At 41.0% G+C, this 24,249-nt stretch overlaps 1 protein-coding gene and 1 long non-coding RNA gene across 5 annotated transcripts in view; one reads left to right on the top strand and one right to left on the bottom strand.

Moving 5' to 3' along the window:
- Positions 1-24,249, top strand: part of EFCAB11 (EF-hand calcium binding domain 11) — a 108,987-nt gene that overhangs the window by 33,182 nt on the left and 51,556 nt on the right. The window contains exons 6-7 of one of the 4 annotated variants that reach the window (XM_029068809.2): positions 15,260-15,342; positions 17,369-17,459. The exons of 2 other annotated variants lie outside the window; for them this stretch is intronic. In XM_029068809.2, the coding sequence (XP_028924642.1) occupies positions 15,260-15,317 (58 nt within the window). In that variant the 3' untranslated portion in view covers positions 15,318-15,342; positions 17,369-17,459. Of the gene's footprint in view, positions 1-6,720; positions 6,767-7,527; positions 7,658-15,259; positions 15,343-17,368; positions 17,460-24,249 lie in introns of those variants that run through there. One more of the 4 variants, XM_029068823.2, reaches the window with a different exon arrangement.
- On the bottom strand, positions 21,199-22,870 carry LOC114813214. The gene is made up of 3 exons (XR_003760884.2): positions 22,718-22,870; positions 22,187-22,280; positions 21,199-21,325 (listed from the first exon to the last, which is right to left on the bottom strand). It is a non-coding gene; the product is annotated as an uncharacterized LOC114813214 (long non-coding RNA).

Genomic DNA, 24,249 nt, shown 5'->3' with positions numbered 1-24,249 from the left:
TTAAGTAAAATAAAATGGAAACAAGTTCCAAGTATATCATCAGCTTAGTGTGATACTTCCACTTAGTAAGTGGCTATCCAAGGATAGTCTATTTGCGCTTTCTTAGTACAGCAGTACTGCAGGCATTGTAGTCCATTAGCTACCTTATGCAGTATTCGAGAAAGAAATGACAGACTTACTTTAGATAATGAATAAGTAAACTTGCCCAAAGTGGAGTGTATTTATTAACTAGAAATGTAAAAGATTGAATACCGGCTGAAAATTGACTGTTTTAAACTGAAGAAAAAACTACAAAGATGTTAAGAAGATATTAGAAGGAGATAATAATAATATTAAAACAATATCTGAGATAAGATAAAACTATTTTCCAAAGAATTCACTTTGTAATGAATCTTACTTAAAACTTTTCTTAGCCTCCCAGTACCTCTCCAAGGAAGGTTTGGAGAACGTATTATTTTTCCCATTTCCCATTCAGAAAACTGAAACCCAGAAAGTTAATTAACTGCTCAGTGACCATATACCCAACACTGAATGAGACAAGTGGTATCTTCAGTCTTGAGCCAGTGCATTCTCAATTTCCACTAAATTACCCCCAGATTAATAAGTGGGTTTCCCCAGTGCTAGTACAGGCCCCAAATCATCGAGAGGTGGCTATAAAGAAAACAGAAATAATGGTTGGTTCGTGGTGGGGTGGATCTTAGAAGCACTCTAGCAATAGTACCAGGAACTTGGGGAACTTATTCTTTATGCTGCTTACACCTATCTCCAGCCCACTGGGGACATGGTCAGATCCCAAAGGGTCACGGATGAGTTCTCCACAGTGAAGAATACATGTGGTCATAGAGTTTAGTATGGCTTTGAAATTGGGATTTGGTGTGTGAGTGTGCTTGATCTTTCATTCAATAGTATTTATTGAGCGCTTACTATGTGCAGAGCACTGTACTAAGCGCTTGGAATGAACAAGTCGGCAACAGATAGAGACAGTCCCTGCCCTCTGACGGGCTTACAGTCTAATCGGGGGAGACAGACAGACAAGAACAATGGCAGTAGAGTCAAGGGTAAGAACATCTCGTAAAAACAATGGCAGCTAAACAGAATCAAGGCGATGTACATTTCATTAACAAAATAAATAGGGTAATGAAAATATATACAGTTGAGCAGACGAGTACAGTGCTGAGGGGAAGGGAGAGGGGGAGGAGCAGAGGGAAATGGGGATCTTTGGAACTGGTTGTTGGAGCAGTGTCCAAGAGTTTAAGCCACACTCTCCTCACTTGCCTTCCCTCCTTCTCATTACTCCTGACAGCCACATCAGAGAATGCAAAGAGCAAGCAGAGGCAGGGAGTTCATGTAAAAATTTTTCTTAAAAAGCACACGATGCTAGTTCTGCTGTTATTTACTGAACTGTTTTGGGTTTTTAAGAGAGCCTCCTTTATTTGTTCCAGAGTAAAAAAATCAAGAAAGTTTTTGATAAAATTGTTTGTTAATCTAGCTTAATATTTGAATGTGAATAGTCCTTGAAATCAGAATAATTTATTATTATTATTATTTTAATGGCATTAAGCACTTACTATGTGCCAGGCACTCTACTGAATGCTTGGGAGAGTACAATATAACAATATTATTAAGCATTATATAACATATATATAACATATATATAATATATAACATATATATATAACATATATATAACATTATATATAACATATATATAATATATATATATATAGTTATATAATATGACAATAAACATTTGGAGAAGCAGCGTGGCTCAGTGGAAAGAGCACGGGCTTTGGAGTCAGGGCTCATGAGTTCGAATCCCAGCTCTGCCACTTGTCGGCTGTGTGACTGTGGGCAAGTCACTTAACTTCTCGGTGCCTCAGTTCCCTCATCTGTAAAATGGGGATTAAGACTGTGAGCCCCACGTGGGACAACCTGATTCCCCTGTGTCTACCCCAGCGCTTAGAACAGTGCTCGGCACATAGTAAGCGCTTAATAAATACCAACATTATTATTATTATTATTATTAATATTACAGGCACATTCCCTGCCCACAATGAGCTTGCAGTCTAGAGAAGCAGCATGGTGTAGTGGATAGGTCATGAGTTCTAATCCCAACTCCAACACTTTCTGCTGTGTGACCTTGGGCAAGTCACTTGACTTCTCGGTGCTTTGGTTACCTCATCTGGAAAATGGGGGTTGAGACTGTAAGACCCCCGTGGGACAGGGGACTGTGTCCAATCTGATTAACTTGTATCCATACCAATGCTTAGTACAGTATCTGGCACATAGTAAGTGCTTAACAAACACATTATTATTATTATTATTAGAGACTGTAATGAATGATTAATTTAATGAATAGTGACTCAGCATATTTTAAAAATATTACTCCCATTTAAAAAATTAGAAATTTTTTTATGAAAACATTAAAGGGCAAACAGTTGCAGCTTTTCTTTAGGTAGATAAGAAGTTTAAGATTACAATGCGGAGAATACACAAAGAACAAACAGGAGCTAAAGTAAAATATGTGGTGAAAAGAAGAAAACAGTAGTGTAAACTGGTGCCATAAGGATTTAAGGTCCAGAAGCAGGAAAAATACGAAAAAGAAAATACTAGAAATGGAACTAAATTTCACAAAGGAAGATGTCTTTTTATAAGGCTATAAATGCAGATGGAAGAATAAAGACAAAGAGAATGGGCAAAATGAAAAATTAGTCATACGAAAGAGAATTCACTCTTAAGCTTAACTGAAACATGGTGAATAGAAAAGTGAGACTAAATACTGAGTACTAAAGACAAGAAATGATCAAAGAAAATTGAAGTGGAAGAAATATGCTTTGTGGACAGGAAGGTCTAAGAAGAAAGCAGAAAGTACATTGTGGGTCAAATCAAATGGGGTAAAGAAATGGAGGGAAATGATACAAAGTAGAAAATGTTCTAAGATAATGAATGTATATCTTAATGTTATGCATGTTGCTAAGCAACAAGCAGCAAAAAATCTGTAGATGAAAAAGGAAGTACAAAAAGTAATTAAAGGAAGAAAGAGGCATATGTCTGGTATAATAATCAGGTACAGAGAAAAAATGAAAAAAGCAAAGATGGAGAATAAAAGCATATTTCAAAGAAGGTTAAGATAAATGTTAAACATTTGTTAATAGTTTTAGGCAGATTTTTCATTTGTTAGACATCAAATTGGAATTACTCCTGCAAAGATTTAATATTACTATTAAGAAAAACAAGGAAGAAATTGTTAACACAATTCTTGTAAAGCTTTCTTAAAGTGTATATAAACCACTAATTGGATTTACAAAGATAATTAAAATATGACTGCCTTTTCAATACTCTAAGGACATTTATTTTTCATAACATAAAATTAAAGCAGACTTTAAAAAAAATCACTGTAAAAGAGAGTTTAAAAATAAACAGCTTTTAGAAAAACCATTGGCATTGGTTTCAGTCCATTTTGAGCAATATGATTTATGTTTTTATGATTTATTACCTACTTTTTAAAATTTTGAAATAGGAATCCAAAATGCATATAAAATGCAAGCCATTAAAAGGCAAAATGTCCCAATCATTATCTATACAGAAGCTTGGATGCTATTGAACAATAGCTGTATTTTATAACAATCAATCAAAAAATCAGGCCATACTTTACTTAAGTTAAGAAATGTTTCTCTTATTGTTATAAACTGATGACATTAGCACAAAAAAAGCGTAGACCAAAAATAAAGCCCCTAGCCTGATAGGTGAATGCTGGCATTCTTTCAAAGACAAGAAGCAGCGTGGCCTAATGGATAGACCATGGGCCTGGGAGTCAGAAGGACCTGGCTTCTAATCCTGGCCCTGACATTTGTCTCCTGTGTGATGTTGGGCAAGTCATTTAACTTCTTTGTGCCTTGGTTTCCTCATCTGTAAAATGGGAATTAAGACTGTGAGCCTCCTGGTGGGACAGGGGCTGTGTCCAACCTGATTACCTTGTATCTACCCCAGCTCTTAGAACAGTGCCTGGCACATAGTAAGCACTTTGGGGAAGCAGCATGGCTCAGTGGAAAGAGCCTGGGCTTGGGAGCCAGAGGTCATGGGTTTGAATCCTGGTTCTGCCACTTGTCAGCTGTGTAACCATGGGTAAGTCACTTAACTTCTCTGTGCCTCAGTTACCTCATCTGGAAAATGGGGATTAACTGTGAGCCTCAAATGGGACAACCTGATTACCCTGTATCTACCCCAGTGCTTAGAACAGTGCTCTGCACATAGTAAGCGCTTAACAAATACCAACGTTAACAAATACCATAAAAAAAGTAACAAGAACTCTTGAAACATCTTTCGGTGTGGAATGAAAGACACAGGAACAGCAATCATTCAAGAAGCAAGGAACACTCTAATTTTGAACTCCTTAACCTCAGCATGGGGAGAAACCAGGACTACATAAATCCAGAGGGGATGTTCTCCACTGATTTATGCAGAGAGGGTGAATTTCTTTGAAACTACTGAGTGGCCAAAAGGCCATTTGAGAATGAGGCAGTGAGAGTGAAAGTGAGAGTGACGCTACACAATAGTGAGCCCATTGTGGGCAGGGATTGTCTCTCTTTGTTGCTGAATTGTACTTTCCAAGCACTTAGTTCAGTGCTCTGCACAGAGTAAGCACTCAGTAAATACAAGTGAATGAATGGTGGAAGGAATGTGCTGCTAACAATTTTCCCTTGAGGCTGCTTTGCTAGGGACACATGAGGGCTGGAGTCCTCAAGCACTGACATCATAAAATCCTTGTGGAACAGGGACTTGTCTAGTGATATTTTTACGGTATTTTTTACGCGCTTACTATGTGCCAGGCACCCTATTAAGAGCTGGAGTAGATACAAGCTAGCTGTATGACTGTGGGCAAGTCACTTAATTTCTCTGGGCCAAAGTTCTCTCATCTGTAAAATGGGGATTAACTGTGAGCCTCACATGGGACAACTTGATTGCCCTGTATCTACCTCAGCGCTTAGAACAGTGCTCTGTACATAGTAAGCATTTAACAAATACCAGCATTATTAAAAGCCTGTGTCCCACATGGGGCTCACAGTCTTAATCCCCATTTTACAGATGAGGTAACAGGCACAGAGTAGTAAAGTGACTTGCCCAAGGTCACACAGCAGACAAGTGTTGGAGCTGGGATCAATCAATTGTATTTATTGAGTGCTTACTGTGTGCAGGGCACTGTAATAAGTGCTTGGGAAAGTATAACATAACAAGCCCACAACGAACTTACAGTATAAAAGGGAGACAGACATTAAATAAATAAATTATGGATATGCCCATAAAGAGCTGTGGGGCTGGGGGTGTGGGGTTGTGGGGGAGGGGTCGTGGATAAGGGGAGTAAATTAGGGCAATGCAGAAGAGAGTGGGAGAAGAGGAGAGGAGGGCTTAGTCAGGGAAGGCCTCTTGGAGGAGATGTGCCTTCAATAAGGTTTTGAAGGTGGGGAGAGTAATTGTTGGATATGAAGAGGGAGGGCACTCCAGGCCAGAGGCAGGACTTGGGTGAGTGGTCAGTGGCAAGTTAGGCAAGACTGAGGTACGGTTAGTAGGTTGACATTAGTGGGGATTATAATCCTTCCGACTCTTAGGCCCGTGCTCTATAGGCAAGACCACACTGCTTCTCAATCTAATTAGCCTTCATCTGCCCTAGCATTTTTTAGTGCTTGGCATGTAGTGACAATCAATCAATCAATCATATTTATTGAGTGCTTACTGTGTGCAGAGCACTGTAACTAAGGGCTTGGGACTACTTGTCATACTACAATTCCTTGAACGTGCTTAGTGCTTTCTTTCCCTAAAGCATTTTCACATCAATTTTCTCATTTTGTCTTCATAACGTTCCTGAGTAGGCATTATCACCATTTCTCAGATGAAGGGACTGAAGTACAAGGAGATTACATCACTAGCCTGAGACCATAAGGCAGATCAATACCAGAGCTGTTAGTAGAACATGGGTTTCCAACCCCTAAACCCATGCACTTTCTGCAAGGCCCCACTGACTTTTGTGTTGTGGTTCAGATAACAAACATAAACCTTTTAAAACCCCTTTTTAAGACATCCCTGGGGCCAGGCCACGGTTAGGGCAGGCAGAGGGGAAACTGGAAATTATCCTGGTCACTAACTGCTTCTGCTCTCTGGCTCTGGCAGATGCCTAGCTGTCAAATTCCAAGTAGAGCAGAGAGTTTGGGAGGGTGAGGAAGGGAGCTTTCTTCCTCCAGTAACTACTAAAAGTTTCATGCAACAGAAATAGATGTGTTCCCTGTCCATAATGAGCTTACAATCTGGAGGGGGAGACAGACATTAATATGAATAAGTAAGATATAATTTCAAGATATTTACCTAGAGCTGGGGAGTTAGGGTGGGGTGAACATCAGATGTATGAAGGTCACAGATGCAAATGAATAGGTGACGCAGAAGGGAGAGAAGGGGAGAAGAAGCTGGGGAAAGGAGGGCTTAATCGGGGAAGGCCTCTTGAAGGAGATGTGACCTTAATAATGCTTTGAAACTGGAGAGAGTGGTGGTCTGGTGTATGTGGAGGGGAAGGGAGTTACAGGTTAGTGGGAATATATGGGAAAGGGGTTGGCTGTGAGCTAGCTATGGCCAGGAGCCTAAGTGCTGCCATATCATCTCTGCTCTCTGAGAATATACTGTATCCCATTCTGTCACTGAGGTTATGTTTAGTCTAATTTAATCTCTCTTCAGGTGTATCAGAATTTGACTCTGCAATTGAGAAGACAAAGGCAACGAGGTCTGAAAGTTTTCACACTTACAAGAGATATATACAGCAATCTGGTATTTGACTCCAGATATGTTCTAAGCTGCCCAATCTTCCCTTCAACTGTGAGACCTGGGCCCCATACATATTCTGCATTCAACTCCTTGAAACTGTTCCATCAGTGTTATTCATGTACTATATACAACAACAGATCCCAAGAATGGATCACAAATATGTTCTAAAACAAAGTCACACCCCTAGCATTGAAATAATACTGGCTGAGACACATGAGGAAAATAAAGGAAAGCAGAATACCCAAACAGTTGCTGCATTTGAGGAAGGATAGAGGAAACATTTTAAGGATACAGTACATCAAAGCCTCAGGCATTGCTGTATCTCAGCTGAAAGTTGGGAGTGAATTGACAATGATAGACCAGGATGGGTCAGTGCACTCAAGACAGAAGTGGCCCTTTTTGAGCAGAGGCTTTTTAAGGATTGAAAATCAAGGAGACCAAAAAGAAAAAATAGTGCTAGGTGCTGTAAATTGATTTCCTACTACAATCCAGCCCTCACACTCTGCTCCTTGAATGCCCATCTACTTACTGCCAAACCGTGGCCCGTCTGGCCTGAAACTCACTTTCCCTGCATAATTATAATAATAATAATTATGGTATTCATTAAGCACTTACTATGTGCCAGGCACTGTACTAAGCTCTGGGATGGATATAAGCAAATCGGGTTGGACACAGTCCCTGTTCCACATGAGGCTCACAGTCTCGATCTCCATTTTACAGATGACGTAACTGAGTCCCAGAGAAGTGAAGTGACTTGCCCAAGGACACACAGCAGATAAGTGTGACCTTAACCTTCTGCCTTCCAGGTGTGTACCATCTCCAACATATCCAAGAGCTCACCATTCTCCCCACCTGCCAAGCCCTGTAGTAAGCACTGGGGTAAATATAAGATAATCAGATTGGACACAGTCTGTGTCTCATGGTCTGAGTAATCCCCATTTTACAGATGTGAGCACAGTTAAATGACTTACCCAAGCAAAGAAGTGGCAGAGCTGAGCTGAGAGCCCAGGTCTTCTGACTTCCAAGCCTCTGCTCTTTCCATTGGGCCACATGGCTCCTTAAAAGCCCTTCTAAAACCACATTTCCTAAAGGCCTTCCCTGGCTAAGCCCTCACCTTCCTTCACCTTCTCTTCTGTATCATCTATGCGCATGGATCTGTACCCTTTAAGCACTTGATCTTCACCCCAGCCAGCCCTATAGCAGTTGTGTACATATCCTCATGCTCTCCCGTTTCCCATTCTGTAATGGATTGTAATATCTGTTTCCCTCTCCAAACTGTAAGCTCCTTGTGGGCAGGGATTGTGTCTACCAACTCTATTGTATTGTCCTCTCCCAAGTGCTTAGTATAGTGCTCTGCACCCCAAAAATGTTAAGTGCCATTGATCGATTAGGCATCCAGCGTGAGAGCCCAGAAAGGAGCAGCCTTTCTGTGTGCAATCAGAGACTTTTGGTCTCTGCTTGGACTTTTCATTCAAACCCTCATCCATAGATACATTTTAATCCTAAAACCTTTTTAGGTGATCAGTACTTTTACAGAAATGAGGCCTTTGAGATATTTGAAGAAAGGTGTTTTCCTGTTGGCTCCTTGGACTGGGATATTGGTTTATGTCCCAATGCATTTCACTTGATGTTCCAGATACTGAGGATTTGAAATATCCCAGACTAGACTATTGATGTAGCAAATCTGGCTCAGAGTTTCTGCCTTAGTGTATTCTTCAGTACATTATCATGTCATTTTTCTTAGAACCAGACAGTTCCAAATTGGTTTCTCGGCTACTGAGGTGGCAGCAGCATCTTTGGCAATGTAGTTGGTTTCTCAATATGCCTTTTAAGGGTGCTCTGTTTCTTCTCCCCTTCCCCACCCTGGGGAAAAGGCTAGAAAAGGTGCTCCCTTGTCTTTGTGTACAATGTAGAAGAAATGGTCTTTTCAGCCACGAATGTGCAGGAATGAAATGTTGTAATTAACTTTGTTTTAAAGTTACCTTAAATAATCATCTTTTAAAGCAAGGGTCAACCATATACATAGTAGTGAGCTCCTACTACTGTCAGACCTTGGTAATCACCGTTGTTTCAGCATTACAAATGATGGAATAATACCAACTTTAATGACTTTAAAGGATATTTGATGTCAACCCTTCTTTTGCACTATGTTTGTAAATACTTCAAAACAAATATGAATCTACTGTTAAAAACATGTTAGTCAGTCAATAATTCTGTAAGACTCAATTGTGTTTTGAATTACTAAAATTACATGAAATCCCTCATTTATTTTGATATATTTTAAATGGTTCCCAATTCAAATGAAGTAAACAGAGTCAGTTAAATTCTGAAAATGGAAACGAGTTAGCTTTTTTCCCATTTAATTTTAATGTAGCGTGTTGGTACATAAAATAGGTCCTTCGGAGAGCTTACAGGAGTTTCATGCAGTTGGTTTTAGAAGAGTGATGAATGTGAAGAAATATTCATAAGCAACCAGATATCATTTGAAAGCAATATGTGATGATCAGTATTTGGTAAATCTTGTTGACCAGCTAAGTAATGGGTAATAGGTTGAATAATTTTATCTTTTAAAGCCCTATACAAGTGTTAATTAAATTTCCAGATAAAACCATCAGAGATATACTATTTTGTCTGATTTATGGAAAAAGAAGTTGATCCAGAACCTTGCCCAATTAATTCCCAACACCCTAAGTCATGTCAACAGCCACCCTTAACACATATATTTATACCCATCATCAGCACTTACATATATATGTATCATTATTATTCATCCATTTCAACATGACATATTTGGGCTACTGTATATTCTATCCTTGTTCTTCTCCTGTCCTCATTACTTGAATATAATTTGAGTCTGTCTATTTTTCGCCATTAGATTTTAAATCCCCACAGGGGAGAAACTGTGTTTTTTGTTTCTGGTGTACTCTTCCAAGTTTATAGTACAGGACTCTGCTCACAGGTACTCATACCATTATTTGTTACTTTGCCCAATATTTCATAGCAATTTTTTGTCAGAACTAAATTGGAATGCAACTTTCATATCTTTTTCCTGTGTTCCACCATATAGTACTTTATTTTCCAAATTACACTTAGCCAGATCAAGTATATAGTTTTATATATTATTCTTTCTTCAAATTCATCTATGATTTCTGTCTCCCCTTGTATGTACATACTTGGAAGTAGAAAGATTTCTTTCTCCTCTGCTCCTTAGATATTGTGATAATTATTCATTTGCAACTGTTGCATATTGAATTTTCCCCAAACTAAGACAAGATATTGATATTTTCTTTGACTCCCCAAAACAAAGGTTACTTTCAATTTTATATTTAAAGAAATGATTCTGCCTTCAGAGTCAGTAAAATGATAGTAATGATTTGGTAGTTATCACTTGCTCTTCTTTGTGCCGATCACTGTCCTAAGGAATGGAGTAGATACAAGATAATCAATGGAATTTATTGAGCGCTTACTGTGTGCAGGATCACTGTACTAAGCACATAGAAGAGTACTATACAACAGAGTTGGTAGTCACATTTCCTGTCCACAAGGAGCTTACAGTCTGGAGAGGGGGACAGACATTAATGTAAATGCATTTCTTTGCATATACGTATGTAAGTGCTGCGGGGTTGAGGGTGAGGTGAAAATCAAATGCTTAAAGGGTACAGATCCAAGTTCAAAGGTGCTCGTTGTAGGGAAACAACTCTGTTATACTGTACTGTCCCAAGTGCTTAGTACACTTAGTACACTTAGTACACTTAGTACACTTAGTACATCCGTCTTTCCAATAGCATCTCTCCTCACCTTGCCGCCCTGTCCTCTCTTCCCACTATCGACGAGCGGGTCTCCGCTCTCAACTCCACCCTCTCTACTCATCTCGACTCTCTCGCCCCCCTTTCCCTCCGCCGCTCTCGCTCCACTAACCCACAGCCCTGGATCACCTCCTCCGTCCGCCTCCTACGCTCCTATGCTCGAGCTGCTGAGCGCTGCTGGCGAAAGTCCAAGCACCAAGCCGACCTCACACACTTCAAATTTATCCTTTCCTGCCTTAACTCTGCCCTCTCCTCCGCCAGGCAAAGCTTCTTCTCCTCCCTCATCGACACCCATGCCCATCACCCCCGCCGATTGTTCCGGACCTTTAACTCTCTCCTTAGGCCCCCTGTTCCTCCCCCTCCCCCATCTCTCACCCCCAATGATCTGGCCACCTATTTCCTCAGGAAAATCAACACTATCAGGTCTGAGCTCCCCAAAGTCACCCCTCCACCTCTCCCCTCCCCCCCACCAACCCCCTCCCCTACTTTCCCATCCTTCCCTGCAGTATCCTCAGAGGAGATCTCCTCCTTCCTCGCAAGTGCCACCCCCTCCACCTGCGCCTCGGACCCCATTCCCTCTCACCTTCTTAAAACCATCGCCCCTGCCCTCCTCCCTTCCTTAACTTCTATTTTTAACCACTCAATCTCCAAGGGCTCCTTCCCCTCTGCCTTCAAACATGCCCACGTCTCCCCCATCCTAAAAAAACCCACTCTTGACCCCACTTCCCCCTCCAGTTATCGTCCTATCTCCCTACTACCCTTCCTTTCCAAAATCCTAGAACGAGTCGTCTACAATCGATGCCTAGAATTCCTTAACTCCCATTCTCTCCTAGACCCCCTCCAATCTGGCTTCCGTCCCCTCCACTCTACCGAGATTGCTCTCTCTAAGGTCACCCATGACCTCCTTCTTGCCAAATCCAATGGCTCCTACTCCATTCTGATCCTCCTTGACCTCTCTGCTGCCTTTGACACTGTCGACCATCCCCTCCTCCTCCATACCTTATCTCACCTTGGCTTCATGGACTCTGTCCTCTCCTGGTTCTCCTCTTACCTCTCTGGCCGATCATTCTCGGTCTCCTTCGCTGGAGCCTCCTCCCCCTCCCATCCTTTAACTGTTGGAGTTCCTCAAGGGTCAGTTCTTGGCCCTCTTCTGTTCTCCATTTACACTCACTCCCTCGGTGAACTCATCCGCTCTCACGGCTTTGACTACCATCTCTACGCAGATGACACGCAGATCTACATCTCCGCCCCTGTCCTCTCCCCCTCCCTTCAGGCTCGCATCTCCTCCTGCCTCCGGGATGTCTCCACCTGGATGTCGGCCCGCCACCTAAAACTCAACATGAGCAAGACTGAGCTCCTCATCTTCCCTCCCAAACCCGGTCCTCTCCCTGACTTCTCTATCACCGTGGATGGCACGACCATCCTTCCCGTCTCTCGGGCCCGCAATCTCGGTGTCATCCTTGACTCGTCTCTCTCGTTCACCCGACACATCCTATCTGTTACCAAGACCTGCCGGTTTCACCTCTACAATATCGCCAAGATCCGCCCTTTCCTCTCCACCCAAACGGCTACCTTACTATTACGGGCTCTCGTTATATCCCGGCTAGACTACTGTGTCAGCCTTCTCTCTGACCTCCCTTCCTCCTCTCTCGCCCCGCTCCGGTCTATTCTTCACTCCGCTGCCCGGCTCATCTTCCTGCAGAAATGATCTGGGCATGTCACTCCCCTTCTTAAACAACTGCAGTGGTTGCCTATCGACCTCCGCTCCAAACAAAAACTCCTCACTCTAGGCTTCAAGGCTCTCCATCACCTTGCCCCTTCCTACCTCTCCTCCCTTCTCTCTTTCTACCGCCCACCCCGCACGCTCCGCTCCTCTGCCGCCCACCTCCTCACCGTCCCTCGGTCTCGCCTATCCCACCGTCGACCCCTGGGTCACGTCCTCCCGCGGTCCTGGAACGCCCTCCCTCCTCACCTCCGCCAAACCGATTCTCTTTCCCTCTTCAAAACCCTACTTAAAAATCACCTCCTCCAAGAGGCGTTCCCAGACTGAGCTCCTCGTCCCCCTCTACTCCCTCTGCCATCCCCCCTTTACCTCTCCACAGCTAAAGCCTCATTTTCCCCTTTTCCCTCTGCTCCTCCACCTCTCCCTTCCCATCCCCACAGCACTGTACTCGTCCACTCAACTGTATATATTTTCGTTACCCTATTTATTTTGTTAATGAATTGTACATCGCCTTGATTCTATTTAGTTGCCATTGTTTTTACGAGATGTTCTTCCCCTTGACGCTGTTTAGTGCCATTGTTCTTGTCTGTCCGTCTCCCCCGATTAGACTGTAAGCCCGTCAAATGGCAGGGACCGTCTCTATCTGTTGCTGACTTGTTCATCCCAGGCGCTTAGTACAGTGCTCTGCACATAGTAAGCGCTCAATAAATACTATTGAATGAATGAATGAATACACAGTAAATGCTCAATAAATATGATTGATAGATGCAGATGGGAGAGGAAGTAGGAAAAAAGAGAACTTAATTGGGGAAGGTCTCTTGGACAACATAAATTAAAAAAATTCTGATTTTTTTAAGGGTTTACTATGTGTCAAGCACTGTAACAAACACTGGAGTAGATACGGATTTATCAGGTCCCACACAGGGTTCACAGTCTAAGTAGGAGGGAGAACAGTTATTGAATCTCCAATTTACAATTGAGGAAACTGAGGCACAGATAAGTTAAGTGACTTGCCCAACGTGACATAAAAGGCAAGTAGCAGAGCCATAATTAGAACCCAGGTCCTCTAACTCCCAAGCCCATGCTTTTTCCATTAGGCCACATTGCTTCCCTATTTGACTTTGTGATTGCATCTTTATTAAAGAATATGTGACTTTAATAAGGCTTTGAAGGTGGGAAAGTGGTGGTCTGTCATATGTAGATGGTGAGGAAGTTTCAGGCCAGAGGAAGGACAGGGGTGAAGGCTTGATGGAGGAATAGACAAGATTGAGGTAAGTTGGTGTTGGAGGACCGAAGTGTGAGGGTTGGGTTGAAGTAGGAAATCAGTAAAGTGAGGTGGGGGGGTGAGCTGATCGAGTGCTTTACAGCCAATGGTAAGGAGTTTCTATTTGATGAGGTGAATGGGCAACTACTGGAGGTTCAAACTAGACACAGTGCTCACACGAGAACTCATAATCTAAAAGGTAGGGAGAGCCAATTTCTTCTCCCCATTTTATAAATGAAAAAGTCAAGGCATAGAGAGGCTAAGTGACTTGCCCAAGGTCAACCCAGGAGACTAATGGCAGAGATGGGATTGAAGCCCAGATCTTGTCATTCTCAATTCTGTGCTCTTTCCACTTGGCTAAACTGTCTCAGGTCTTGCAATTAGCAATATTTCCTGTCTTCCATTACTTGAATTTGGTCTCCTTCTCCAGATATTTCAGTCTCTGAATGGCACCGTGCAACAGAGACCGTAGAACCCTTTCTGTGAGTCTTCAAATCCCACTCCCAACAGTCCATTATTGTTTGTGTAATTCCATGCTGCTATAGAGTTCCGAATGGTCCTTACTGGGCACTGTTAACTGTTAAAGGAATAGTAGTAGTGTACCAAGTGCAATTTGCAGAAATAAGAATAGACATGAGGGGTTTGTGCGTCGACTTAGGCAAAAGTTTCTGATTCAGTAAGTTATAGTTGTGTTTGTGTAGGATATAGTATGTGAAACTATTTTTCCATTCTGAATTAGCACTTTTGAGAAAGGGTGTCTTAAATCCTGTAATCATTTTCATTGAAACTTGAATATCAATATATAGCTTGCAAATCTTTTATTCAAAATCTATTCATGCAGATTTGTTACATATTCCTTAACTATTTAGGACAGATAGAGAATCAGTATAACTGCAGTAATGGAAAAAGTTTCTATAGCCTTTATTATTTTCATTTAATCCTTTGTAGTCATGGCTAATCCATTTATGAATTAACTGTGCATGTCCTCATTTTTCACATACATAAGAATTAGAAGACACAATTAACAGGTACTATATGAAAGAACCTACTCGCTGTGTCTAGATCTTATCTTTCTCACTGTTGCCCACTTTCTCAGGCCCTCACTCTTGCCTGAAACTCTCTTCTCTCCCCGACAGACTACTACTCTCTCCATCTTCAAAGCCTGATTAAAATTTCATCTCCTCCACATCTCTCTCCTGATTCTGTCACCCATGTACTTTTTTTCTATACCCCCTAAGCACTTAGGTACTCATTCCACCTCCATCCCCACAGAGCACTTAAATACATGCCTTTATACTCAAACGCTTCCTTTACCTGTAATCTGACTCCTGCAAGAACCCTTAAAGGGAAGGGATCTTGTCTACTCTACTCTCCCAAGCACTTAGTAAAGTGCTCTTCACACAGCATACCATTGATTGATTGAAACATACGTGATCTGGGAAACAAGTTCAGTAATTGGATTGGAAAATTTGTCTAATCTCTCAGAGGATAAATCTAAAATATCGACATGGAATAACTGACAACTCTGTATCTTACAGTCTATTTACAACTCAGAGTTTTAATAATAGGCTTTGGATTTGCTTGTTGAGATACTTCGATTTTATTGACCTTTCCGATGAAAACCCAACTGCCAATTTCCAGCTGTCTTCTGAAATTCAGCTTCAGATATATCCCGATGATGGAAACAACCCTCCCTCCCCTCATCAGTTCAGGGTAGAGAAGCCGAAGCATCTGAGGAAGAGGTAAAATAAAATTTTAAAATTGTATTAATATGCCTTGTTGCTTTTGTATAATGCATTGGAAAAAATATGAATATTCAATTAACTTTTGAGTATCCATCAATGGTATTTGAGTGCTTACTGTGTCCAGAGCACTTGGAAAAGTGCAATACAATGGAGTTGGTAGATATGATCCCTGCCCTCAAGGATCTGACAGACTAGAGTAAGAAAAATATATTTATGCTCCAGATTACAACCATCCCACCATGTAACTTCCCTGGGAACACAACCAGAATTATTTGATGCATTACTCCATGCATAGGACTGACAGCCTTGATCTGGCTAACAACTCCAGGCTAAATTCTTACCCACCCCCTGCACACACACACACACACACACACACACACCCCCTTTCCACCTGAGCTAAGATTAAGTAATGGGTAATGAATAAATCTTGGATGAATTTTATACCATTGAATGATTAACTGGGTAGATCTTGGAGGAAGCTTTGCCCACATTTTCTCTCAGATTTTCAAGGCATTGAAGAGAACCCTGAACAGATAACCAAGGAAGTTTTGTAACTGGGAAGGCAACCTAATTTAGAAATGGCTGATGCAGATATCCATGAGCTATCTGCTTCTCATTTGGGGGAATCATCATCCAATAATGATCTGATTGAATTTTGAAATCCAGTGCACTGTTGCAACTTGCCAAAACAGATGAAGAACCAGTTATGGCCTCTCCACTGGTCATTTCCACCAGTTATAATCTTGTGATTGAACTGTCTTGCAACATTTTTCTGGAAAGAAGGTGAATTTATGAATAGGATTGAAGAAAAAGGCCCAAATGGAGAGTGATCAAATGAGTAAAGAGGTGTTCAGGATGAGTTAGCTTGCTACAGATTGCCCTAAGAAGGAAGGAAGGCTGCTGTTCAACATAATTTGGACAAGTTCTTCATGGAAATTGGAAACCCACTATCACAGTCAGCAGAATAAGCTTCTGCACCCTCCTCCAAAGACTTTCACATTTACATTTGACAATTCCTTATATCTTTGAAATTGTGATGTTATGCTTTGAATTGCTTTATAAAGATTAAATTATAGTTTAGTGATGTTTCTCATTACTGTAACATAAAAAGGCTTTCCCATTTCTTTTCCAGAGCTTCTGGAATGAAATCTAATTTATAACATATGGGGAAGCTTGCCCCATGATACTGTCATTCATGTTACAACCACATTTTCATGCAGTAAAACCCTGTTGTATTGTGGGGATGACTAGAAAGGTTACAGCCACCCCATGATTCCTATCATTGGGAAATAGAGCCACTGTTGTTTGATAGGTTACCCCATGCTACCGTTGCCTCATGATACATGCAACTGAGGGATACAGTCAGAATACTTTATCACTTATGGCAATCCAGTGTATCATTATAAGATGCTAAAACAGATGGAAAAGGCTAAAGTTCTCTCTATCGGCTAAGATTTCGGGATTAAAAAGTATTGCGTCAGTTTTGAAGAAAGTAGATGAATTGATATAAATGAATAAAGAAGATTGATTGAGAAAGGAGCTCAATGGTGTGATGATGGAGTCAGACAAATTCCTCCCCAAAGCTAAAGCAAAACACTACCACAGTCAACAGAACCCAGCACTTAGTACAGGGCCCAGTGCTTAGTACAGTGCCAGGCACATAGTAAGTGCTTAACAAATACCATTAAAAAAAGAATAGATTTATCCTTTTATAGCCCCCTACAAATATGCCTATTTATAACTATAACTACTCAGTTAATGTGAAGTAATGTTTTGAATTACTATAACAAAGATTAAACAATAGTCTGGTGTTCCTTAATGTAACAGTATGTGGTCCATAAAGGGATTTCATATGATTTTTAATGGGTTTTTTAAAAACAGATCTCAATTTATAATATAAATCTATTGGAAGTGTACCCCATGATACAGCATTTATGATACAGTTATATTTTCAAGGACCATAACCCCACTGTAGTATAGTACTGTACTGCATTGGTTGGATTAATAATTTTACTTTCTCTAGTGTTCTGTTAAGGCATCTATGAATGAGTGTCATTTCTCCCGGTGATTTATAATTGGTCCCTTTGAGGTAAGTCAATTACTTAATGTGAAATGGACTTCAAAAGCCATAAGTGTAAAGCATTTTTATACCATTGCAGTGCAGGTCTGTGTTCATTCAATAGCAGAAAAATAAACGAAATGAGTACTTCAATTAATCTGACTTGCAGAGCACTTGAAACAAAGAACTGCAGCATAAAGACAGCAGCAATAGACATTCCACAGGAAGTACCTCAAGCTTGCAATTTACAGAATAAGATTGTTTAGTACTTTTAAATGCCCTGTTTTAATTTGTAGCTGTTTACATCATTTTTTTTCCTGATAGGAATGCTTTCATTATAAATGCACCTTGCGTATCTCACTATTTCAGATCAATAGTGACAGTATGTGCTTTGAAATCTAGGTTTGCTAAAGGTTTTTCAGTAGTATTTTCATCATACTTGTATTTTTCTTCAGTAATTAGAAAGCACAGTGTTGGAATATAAAAAGATTAATTTGTTTCTAGCATGAGTATCTATAAATGCTTTAAAAGCATTTTTAAGTATTCATATACTGTGAAGAGAATTAACTTTATTGGAAACAGCATGGCCTAGTAGATAAGAGCATGGACCTGGGAGTCAGAAGGACCTGGGTACTAATCCTGACTCCACCACTTGTCTGCTGTGTGACCTTGGGCAAGTCACTTAACTTCTCTGTGTCTCAGTTACCTCATTTATAAAATGAGGATTAAGACTGTGAACCCCTTGTGGGGCAGGCACTGTGTCCAACCTAATTAGCTTGTATTCATTCATTCAATCATATTTATTGAGCACTTACTGTGTGTAGAGCACTGTGCTTAGAACAGTGCTTGACACATAGTAAGCACTTAACAAATACTATTATTATTATCATTATTATTAATAAAGTTCAACTTTCATTTGACTCATAATTATGTTTAGTTTTAGCATGTGCTGAGACTCAATACATAGCAATTACTGAGCCCCTACTTTCTGTAGAGCACTACACTAAGCTTCTGGGAGAATACAGTAATAGAATGTATAGATATGATCCCCTCTCAGGGTCGCATCTTGAGAGTTTCCAGCATTTATTCATTGATTCAGTGTTAAATCACTGTATTAAGCACTTGGGAAAGTACAGTATAACCATAAAACAAACACATTTCCTGCCCACAACAAGCTCACAGTCTAGAGGGATAGCCAGACATTAAGAAATATATAAATACAGAAATTGCAGATATATATATATAAGTGGCATGGAAATGCTGAAGTGGCAGTCAAGTGAATGTAGTAATATTTATTAAGCCCTTAGTCTCTGCATTGTACTGTACTGAATACTGGGAAAGGATACAAGGGTGGGAACTATACATGGTTCTTCAGGGTCAAAATCTAAGAGGGCAAGTGGGACTGGTGAGATAATAATAATTTGAGCTTGTTTTCTGATTTTAGTTTGGGTTTGTTTCTTGCTGCTGCTTTTTTTGGCCTGGCACAGATTGTTTATTGAGTTCTTCAAAAATCCGTAACAGAAAATAGAAACATATTACTTTAGATTTTTTTAACCACTTATATTTCCATCCCTCTCCTAATAACCACTCTTAATCTGTAGAGAATTTCATTTAAATTGCCAGGACTTGAATATTTAAATAATAAATGATATTTATTGAGTACCTACTACATGCTGAATGCTACTCTAAAATGGGAGATTACATCTGAAATGTTCTCAGCCCTCCAAGAGTTTGCAGCTAATGTGGGAGACAAGCAGAACTGAATCCTCTATTAGTGGAAGCAAGGGGAACAGTAAGGATACAACTGGTACTAGCAAGAGTTTGGCAGGATAAAATTCCTACTAAGCAAGTGAGTAGGTGAATGAAGCAGACATCGTTCTATACAAACCACCCACCTAAGTATTGGTAAGTCCTGAGGACTGGTATAAATACATACCTATCTAGCAGGTTGGGGATTGGTATGATTTAGGCTAGTAGAAAATAATAGTAGATTTATTGAGTGCCTACTTAGTGCAGTGCATTATACTTGACACTTTGAAAGTACAGGATAAAGAGTGCCCACAAGGAGATTACACACTAACAGGGGAGCCAATCATAAAAATATCTACAATTAGATTTAATTGAGAAGACTTCCTGGAGGAGGTGAGCTGTCAGGAGGGCTCCAGGCAATCAGTTGAATTTCTTGAGTGCTGAATGTGGACATAGTACTGTATTAAACCCCTGGGAGAGTACAAAATAATAGAATAGTTAGACGTAATCCCTGCCCACAAGGAGCTCTGTGACATTAAAATAGATTACAGGTGGATATGGGAAGCAGTGCAGCCTAGTAGAAGGAGCATGTGAGTGGGAATCAGAGGACCTGGGTTCTAATCCCAGCTCTGCCATTTGTCTGCTGTGTGATTTAGGACAAGTCACTTGATTTCTATGAGCCTCAGTTTTTTCAGCTGTAAAATGAGGATTCGATATCTGTTCTCCCTCCTACTTAGACTGTGAGCCCCTGTGGGACAGGACTGTGTTCGACCTGATCATCTTGTATCTACCCCAATATGTAGTAGGTGCTTGGCACATACTAATCTCTAACCAGTACCATAATTATTATTAATTATTATATGCACATAAATACTGTGGGGCTGGCGGCGGGAGGATATCAAATTGCTTAAGGGGTACCAATGTAAGTGTTATAAGATCAGTAAATAATAATAATAATAATGTTGGTATTTGTTAAGCGCTTACTATGTGCCGAGCACTGTTCTAAGCGCTGGGGTAGACACAGGGGAATCAGGATCCCCTGATCTTTGCTCCTCTCCCACTACACCCAAAAACACATATTTTGCTAATCTCAAACTAACCTACTCACAGTGCCTCATTCTCATCTCTTGCTCACACCCTCTGAGCCTGGAACTCCCTCCCTTTTCACAGCTGGTAGACCACTAATCTCCCCACTTTGAAAAACCCTTCTGGAGTACATCTCCTCCAGAGATGTTCTTGCATTTAATATCTCATCTCCCCACCCAAGTTTCCTTGCTACACCGTTTCAGCACTTCCACATCACCTGAGCTCTTGGATACTCACTGCCCCAGTACCACTTAAATTCACATTTTAAAATTCCGTAGTTTCCCCCTACTTGTAATTTGTTTTATTCATGTACCTTCCTGCTAAATTATCTACTTGAGGGCAAGGGTCATGGCCGCTAACTCTGTTGTCCTCTCCGAAACCTCGGTGTAGACTCCTATAGACTGTAACCTCTTTGTGGGCAGAGAATGTGTCTCCCAACTCTGTTATATAGTACTCTCCCAAGTGCCTAGTACAATGCTCCACACACAGTAAGCACTCAATAAATGTGTCAGATCGATTGATTTGCATAGAATAAGCACTCAAATAGTAGTGATTGACCGATGATGCATTTCTAGTAAATGGACCTAGTTTACTTGCCACCTATCTGACAATTCATTTTCCTTTCTCTAGAATTAATTGTAGACTATATTAAGTGCATCATTTCCTTCAGTATTGGGGAGAATTGGGTATTTAGGCCAGATCACCTCCAGCCACCCCAAGACACTAAATCGTCCTTCTAAATTCAAATGAGTATCTGCACTTTGATTTTCCTGTGAAATTAGATTAGGAGGCGTTGGCAAAATTCCATGTCTAGGGGCTTCAAAAATTTCCATCTGCTCAGCCACTCTTTTTCAATATCTAAAATGATGCAGATCATTATTAACTTCTACCTGTTGGTTATGGGGATTGACACATTCAGAAAGGAAAATATTGGCAAAGTCATTCAGCAACTGTCCAGCTCTTTGCTAAATTGTTTCTTTTATTCATCTTCCTTCCCTTCTATGAGATCTTCCATTTCACTTGTTATTTTCTTCAATATGTAGTTATTTTCTTGCCGTTACTTCCAAGTTTTGAAAAATAACAAGTCTGCAGAAAGACATTAGACAGAGCTTTAGAAACTAAATATTTGTGTTTTATTCCAATCTCATGCAAATCATTTGAATGAGTTCTTTCATTCCAAAATATCCATAATTGTTCTTTCTCAGAAAACTTGACCAGGATCTAACATCATGGAGATTGAGTTTACAGACACAGCAGTGTATTTTTTTCAAATGATCTGTTTTCTCAAAAGCAGTGTTTGCTATTTGCATTAGCATTTTTGATTATTTCAATTGAATTTCTCCCAGATCTTACCTGCATGAGGCAAAACTAAATACAGGTTGAAAACAGTTTCACAGAATCTTCCTGTGTCACACTAATGACATTTGATGTGTAATCTAGCTAGTGTTCAGGTAATTTGATAATGATACTTTTTGTTGCATTTCATCATACTGGGGACTCAAAATTGTTAAATCAAACCGATCCAGGTGGGGAATTTTTGTTTTGAGATTGAATCCTTCTGTTTGCCATCTATCATCTATCTGTGTGAATTTATTTGCCTGATTGCTAGCTGCTGCCAAGGCTATTTTAGACCCTGAATTTTCTCATTATTGTGCCTCCTTCCTGCCTCCCTGCCTCCTGCTGTAAACTCGTCCTCAGGATCATAAGCTCATTGTGGGCAGGAAACGAGTCTACCAACTCTGTTATATTGTACTCTCCCAAGTGCTTAGTACAGGGCTCTGGTCACAGTAAGCGCTCAGTAAATATGACATTGATTTATTGATTTATTGATGGGAAGAGTTCACAATATATAACTTTTCTCTTCTGTGATTGGATCTCTGAATAGAGAAAATCTGTAACCAAAGCACGGTTGTCTAAGATCTTTCTGAATGGAGATAGTGTACTCACCAGACTAGAATCAGAGGTGAAGTCTGCCTGAGGGACGGTCTCTAATCAGGTGGAAGTGTTGGTCTAGTCAGAGCCTTCTCTCCTTGGGTGGAAGCTGCCAGTTGGAATGGGTTGGGTTGTGGTAAACTTTGAAATGCTGTCAGGTGAATGTATGGGCATACCCCAGGATATGAGCACCTCGCAATTTGTACATCCCAGGGATACGAACCTACGCTGTTTATGGATATATCCCAGCATTTGTGAGATCTGCCCCCATCACTGTCTCCATTTGTTGCAGGTAAATTTATTCATTCAATTGTATTTATTGACTGCTTACTGTGTGCAGAGCACTGTACTAAGTGCTTGGAAAGTACAATTCGGCAACAAAGGCAATCGCTACCCAACAACAGGCTCATTTCTCTCCCTTCCCCCTCCTCCTCCCATCCCTCCCCACCCATACCCTTCCCCATTCCCGACCACTTTTCAGCCTCCCGCCCCCCCTACAACACCACTTTTGTTCTAATATAGAAATAGTATTTCTTAAATGCTTACCCCATGCTGAGCACTAAGCACTGGGAAAGAATACAGAAGTGGGAATTAGACATGGTCCCAGACTCCTGGGAGGGCTCACAATCTAAAAATAAAGCAGAGGAGAGAGGACTGATGACTGATACATAAAGTGAGATGAAATGAAGCACTAAGACAACATGAAGACAAAAAGATCAGTGGGCTACTGTTGTTAGCGGAGCAAATTTCAGGCTTGTAACAGCTCAGTCCACAGACACAACCACGGTCACAAAGACTGTTACAGCAGCAGCCACCACAACCCTCTCACACTCTACTGTATTCTATGGGCTTTTTGTTTGTTTGTTTTGGTTTCTTCACTTGTAATACTAATCTCAGTGACCCTCATTGTCGCTTCCAACCTAAATCCATGGGAATGGAGATGGTGTGCCATCTGGGCTCCCCTTCCCTCTTTGACCCTGTCTCCGGCCCCGTGACTTTGAGGGGGGGTAGAGAAAAGATTTGAGAAAAGGAGATGGAGGGGCAGTACTTCTCACTTTGCATTAGGGAACAGAGAGTGGCACGAAGCAACGAAGCCAGGTCAAACCAGGACTGCTCACCACCATTTGGGGCAAAGAGGTGGGACCAAGTCTAGGTCACCATGTTAGTCATCATGCCTGGTCTAAGAAACTTCTTCAAATGCCTTCAAGTCATTTCTGATCCCTAGCGACTCCATGGAGATACCCTCTTCAGAATGTCCCTTATTCTGTCATAAGGTCATCCTGGTATGTGTACCCATAGAGTTTTCTTGGTAAAGATACAGAAGTGTTTTACCATTGCCTTCTTCCACACAGTAAAAACTTGAGTCTATGCCATTGTCTGATGAACATTTTGATCACTTGATCATCTGCCTTTGACTCTTTACCATGCCTCTGCTGCCCAGGTGAATCAACTTTGTCTAACACTTCAGCTTAGACCTTTCCATTATAGGAAGCCCTCTATGGCATAGCTCTAAGCTTCATTGACGTACACCAACTCTCCTGCTACGATAAGGTGTCGATTCATAGGAGAGCTGCACATGGTAAGCACTCAATAAATATGATTGATTGATTAACAAATACCAAAAAAGGAAACAACAGATGAGGTGGCTGGAAAGAGCACAAGAGTAACTTTGGCAAAGCTCCTCAATCTCTCTGGGCCCGAGTTTCCGAGTTTCTGGGCCGGCTGGGGGTGCTGTGATGAGAAGAGAACCTGGTTCGGGGGCGGGACTTTTCAGAAACAGAGAAGCTCAGTGCTTCTGCCGGAGGGGTACTCCCTCCCTTGGCCTCCCTCGGGAAAGTCATGGGAAACTATCACAATGCCTTCTGGGCAGGCCTGTGGGGTTCCAAATTCCTTAAAGGATCCTGCACCGAAGGCCAGAGAAGCCTCCCCCACCAAGGGCAGGCCCCTCTAATAATAACAATAATAATAATAATGATAGTAATAATAAAATGATAAAGAGGTATTTGGCAAGCCCTTACTATGTGCCAAGCACTAAACTGGGAAGCAGCATAGCCTAGGGGATAGAACATAGGTCTGGG

The sequence above is a fragment of the Ornithorhynchus anatinus genome, chromosome 1 (assembly GCF_004115215.2).
Source record: "Ornithorhynchus anatinus isolate Pmale09 chromosome 1, mOrnAna1.pri.v4, whole genome shotgun sequence".
Lineage (NCBI taxonomy): Eukaryota > Metazoa > Chordata > Mammalia > Monotremata > Ornithorhynchidae > Ornithorhynchus > Ornithorhynchus anatinus.
The sequence above is the reverse complement of the archived record's forward strand: the minus strand, read 5'-3'. Positions and strand labels throughout refer to the sequence as shown.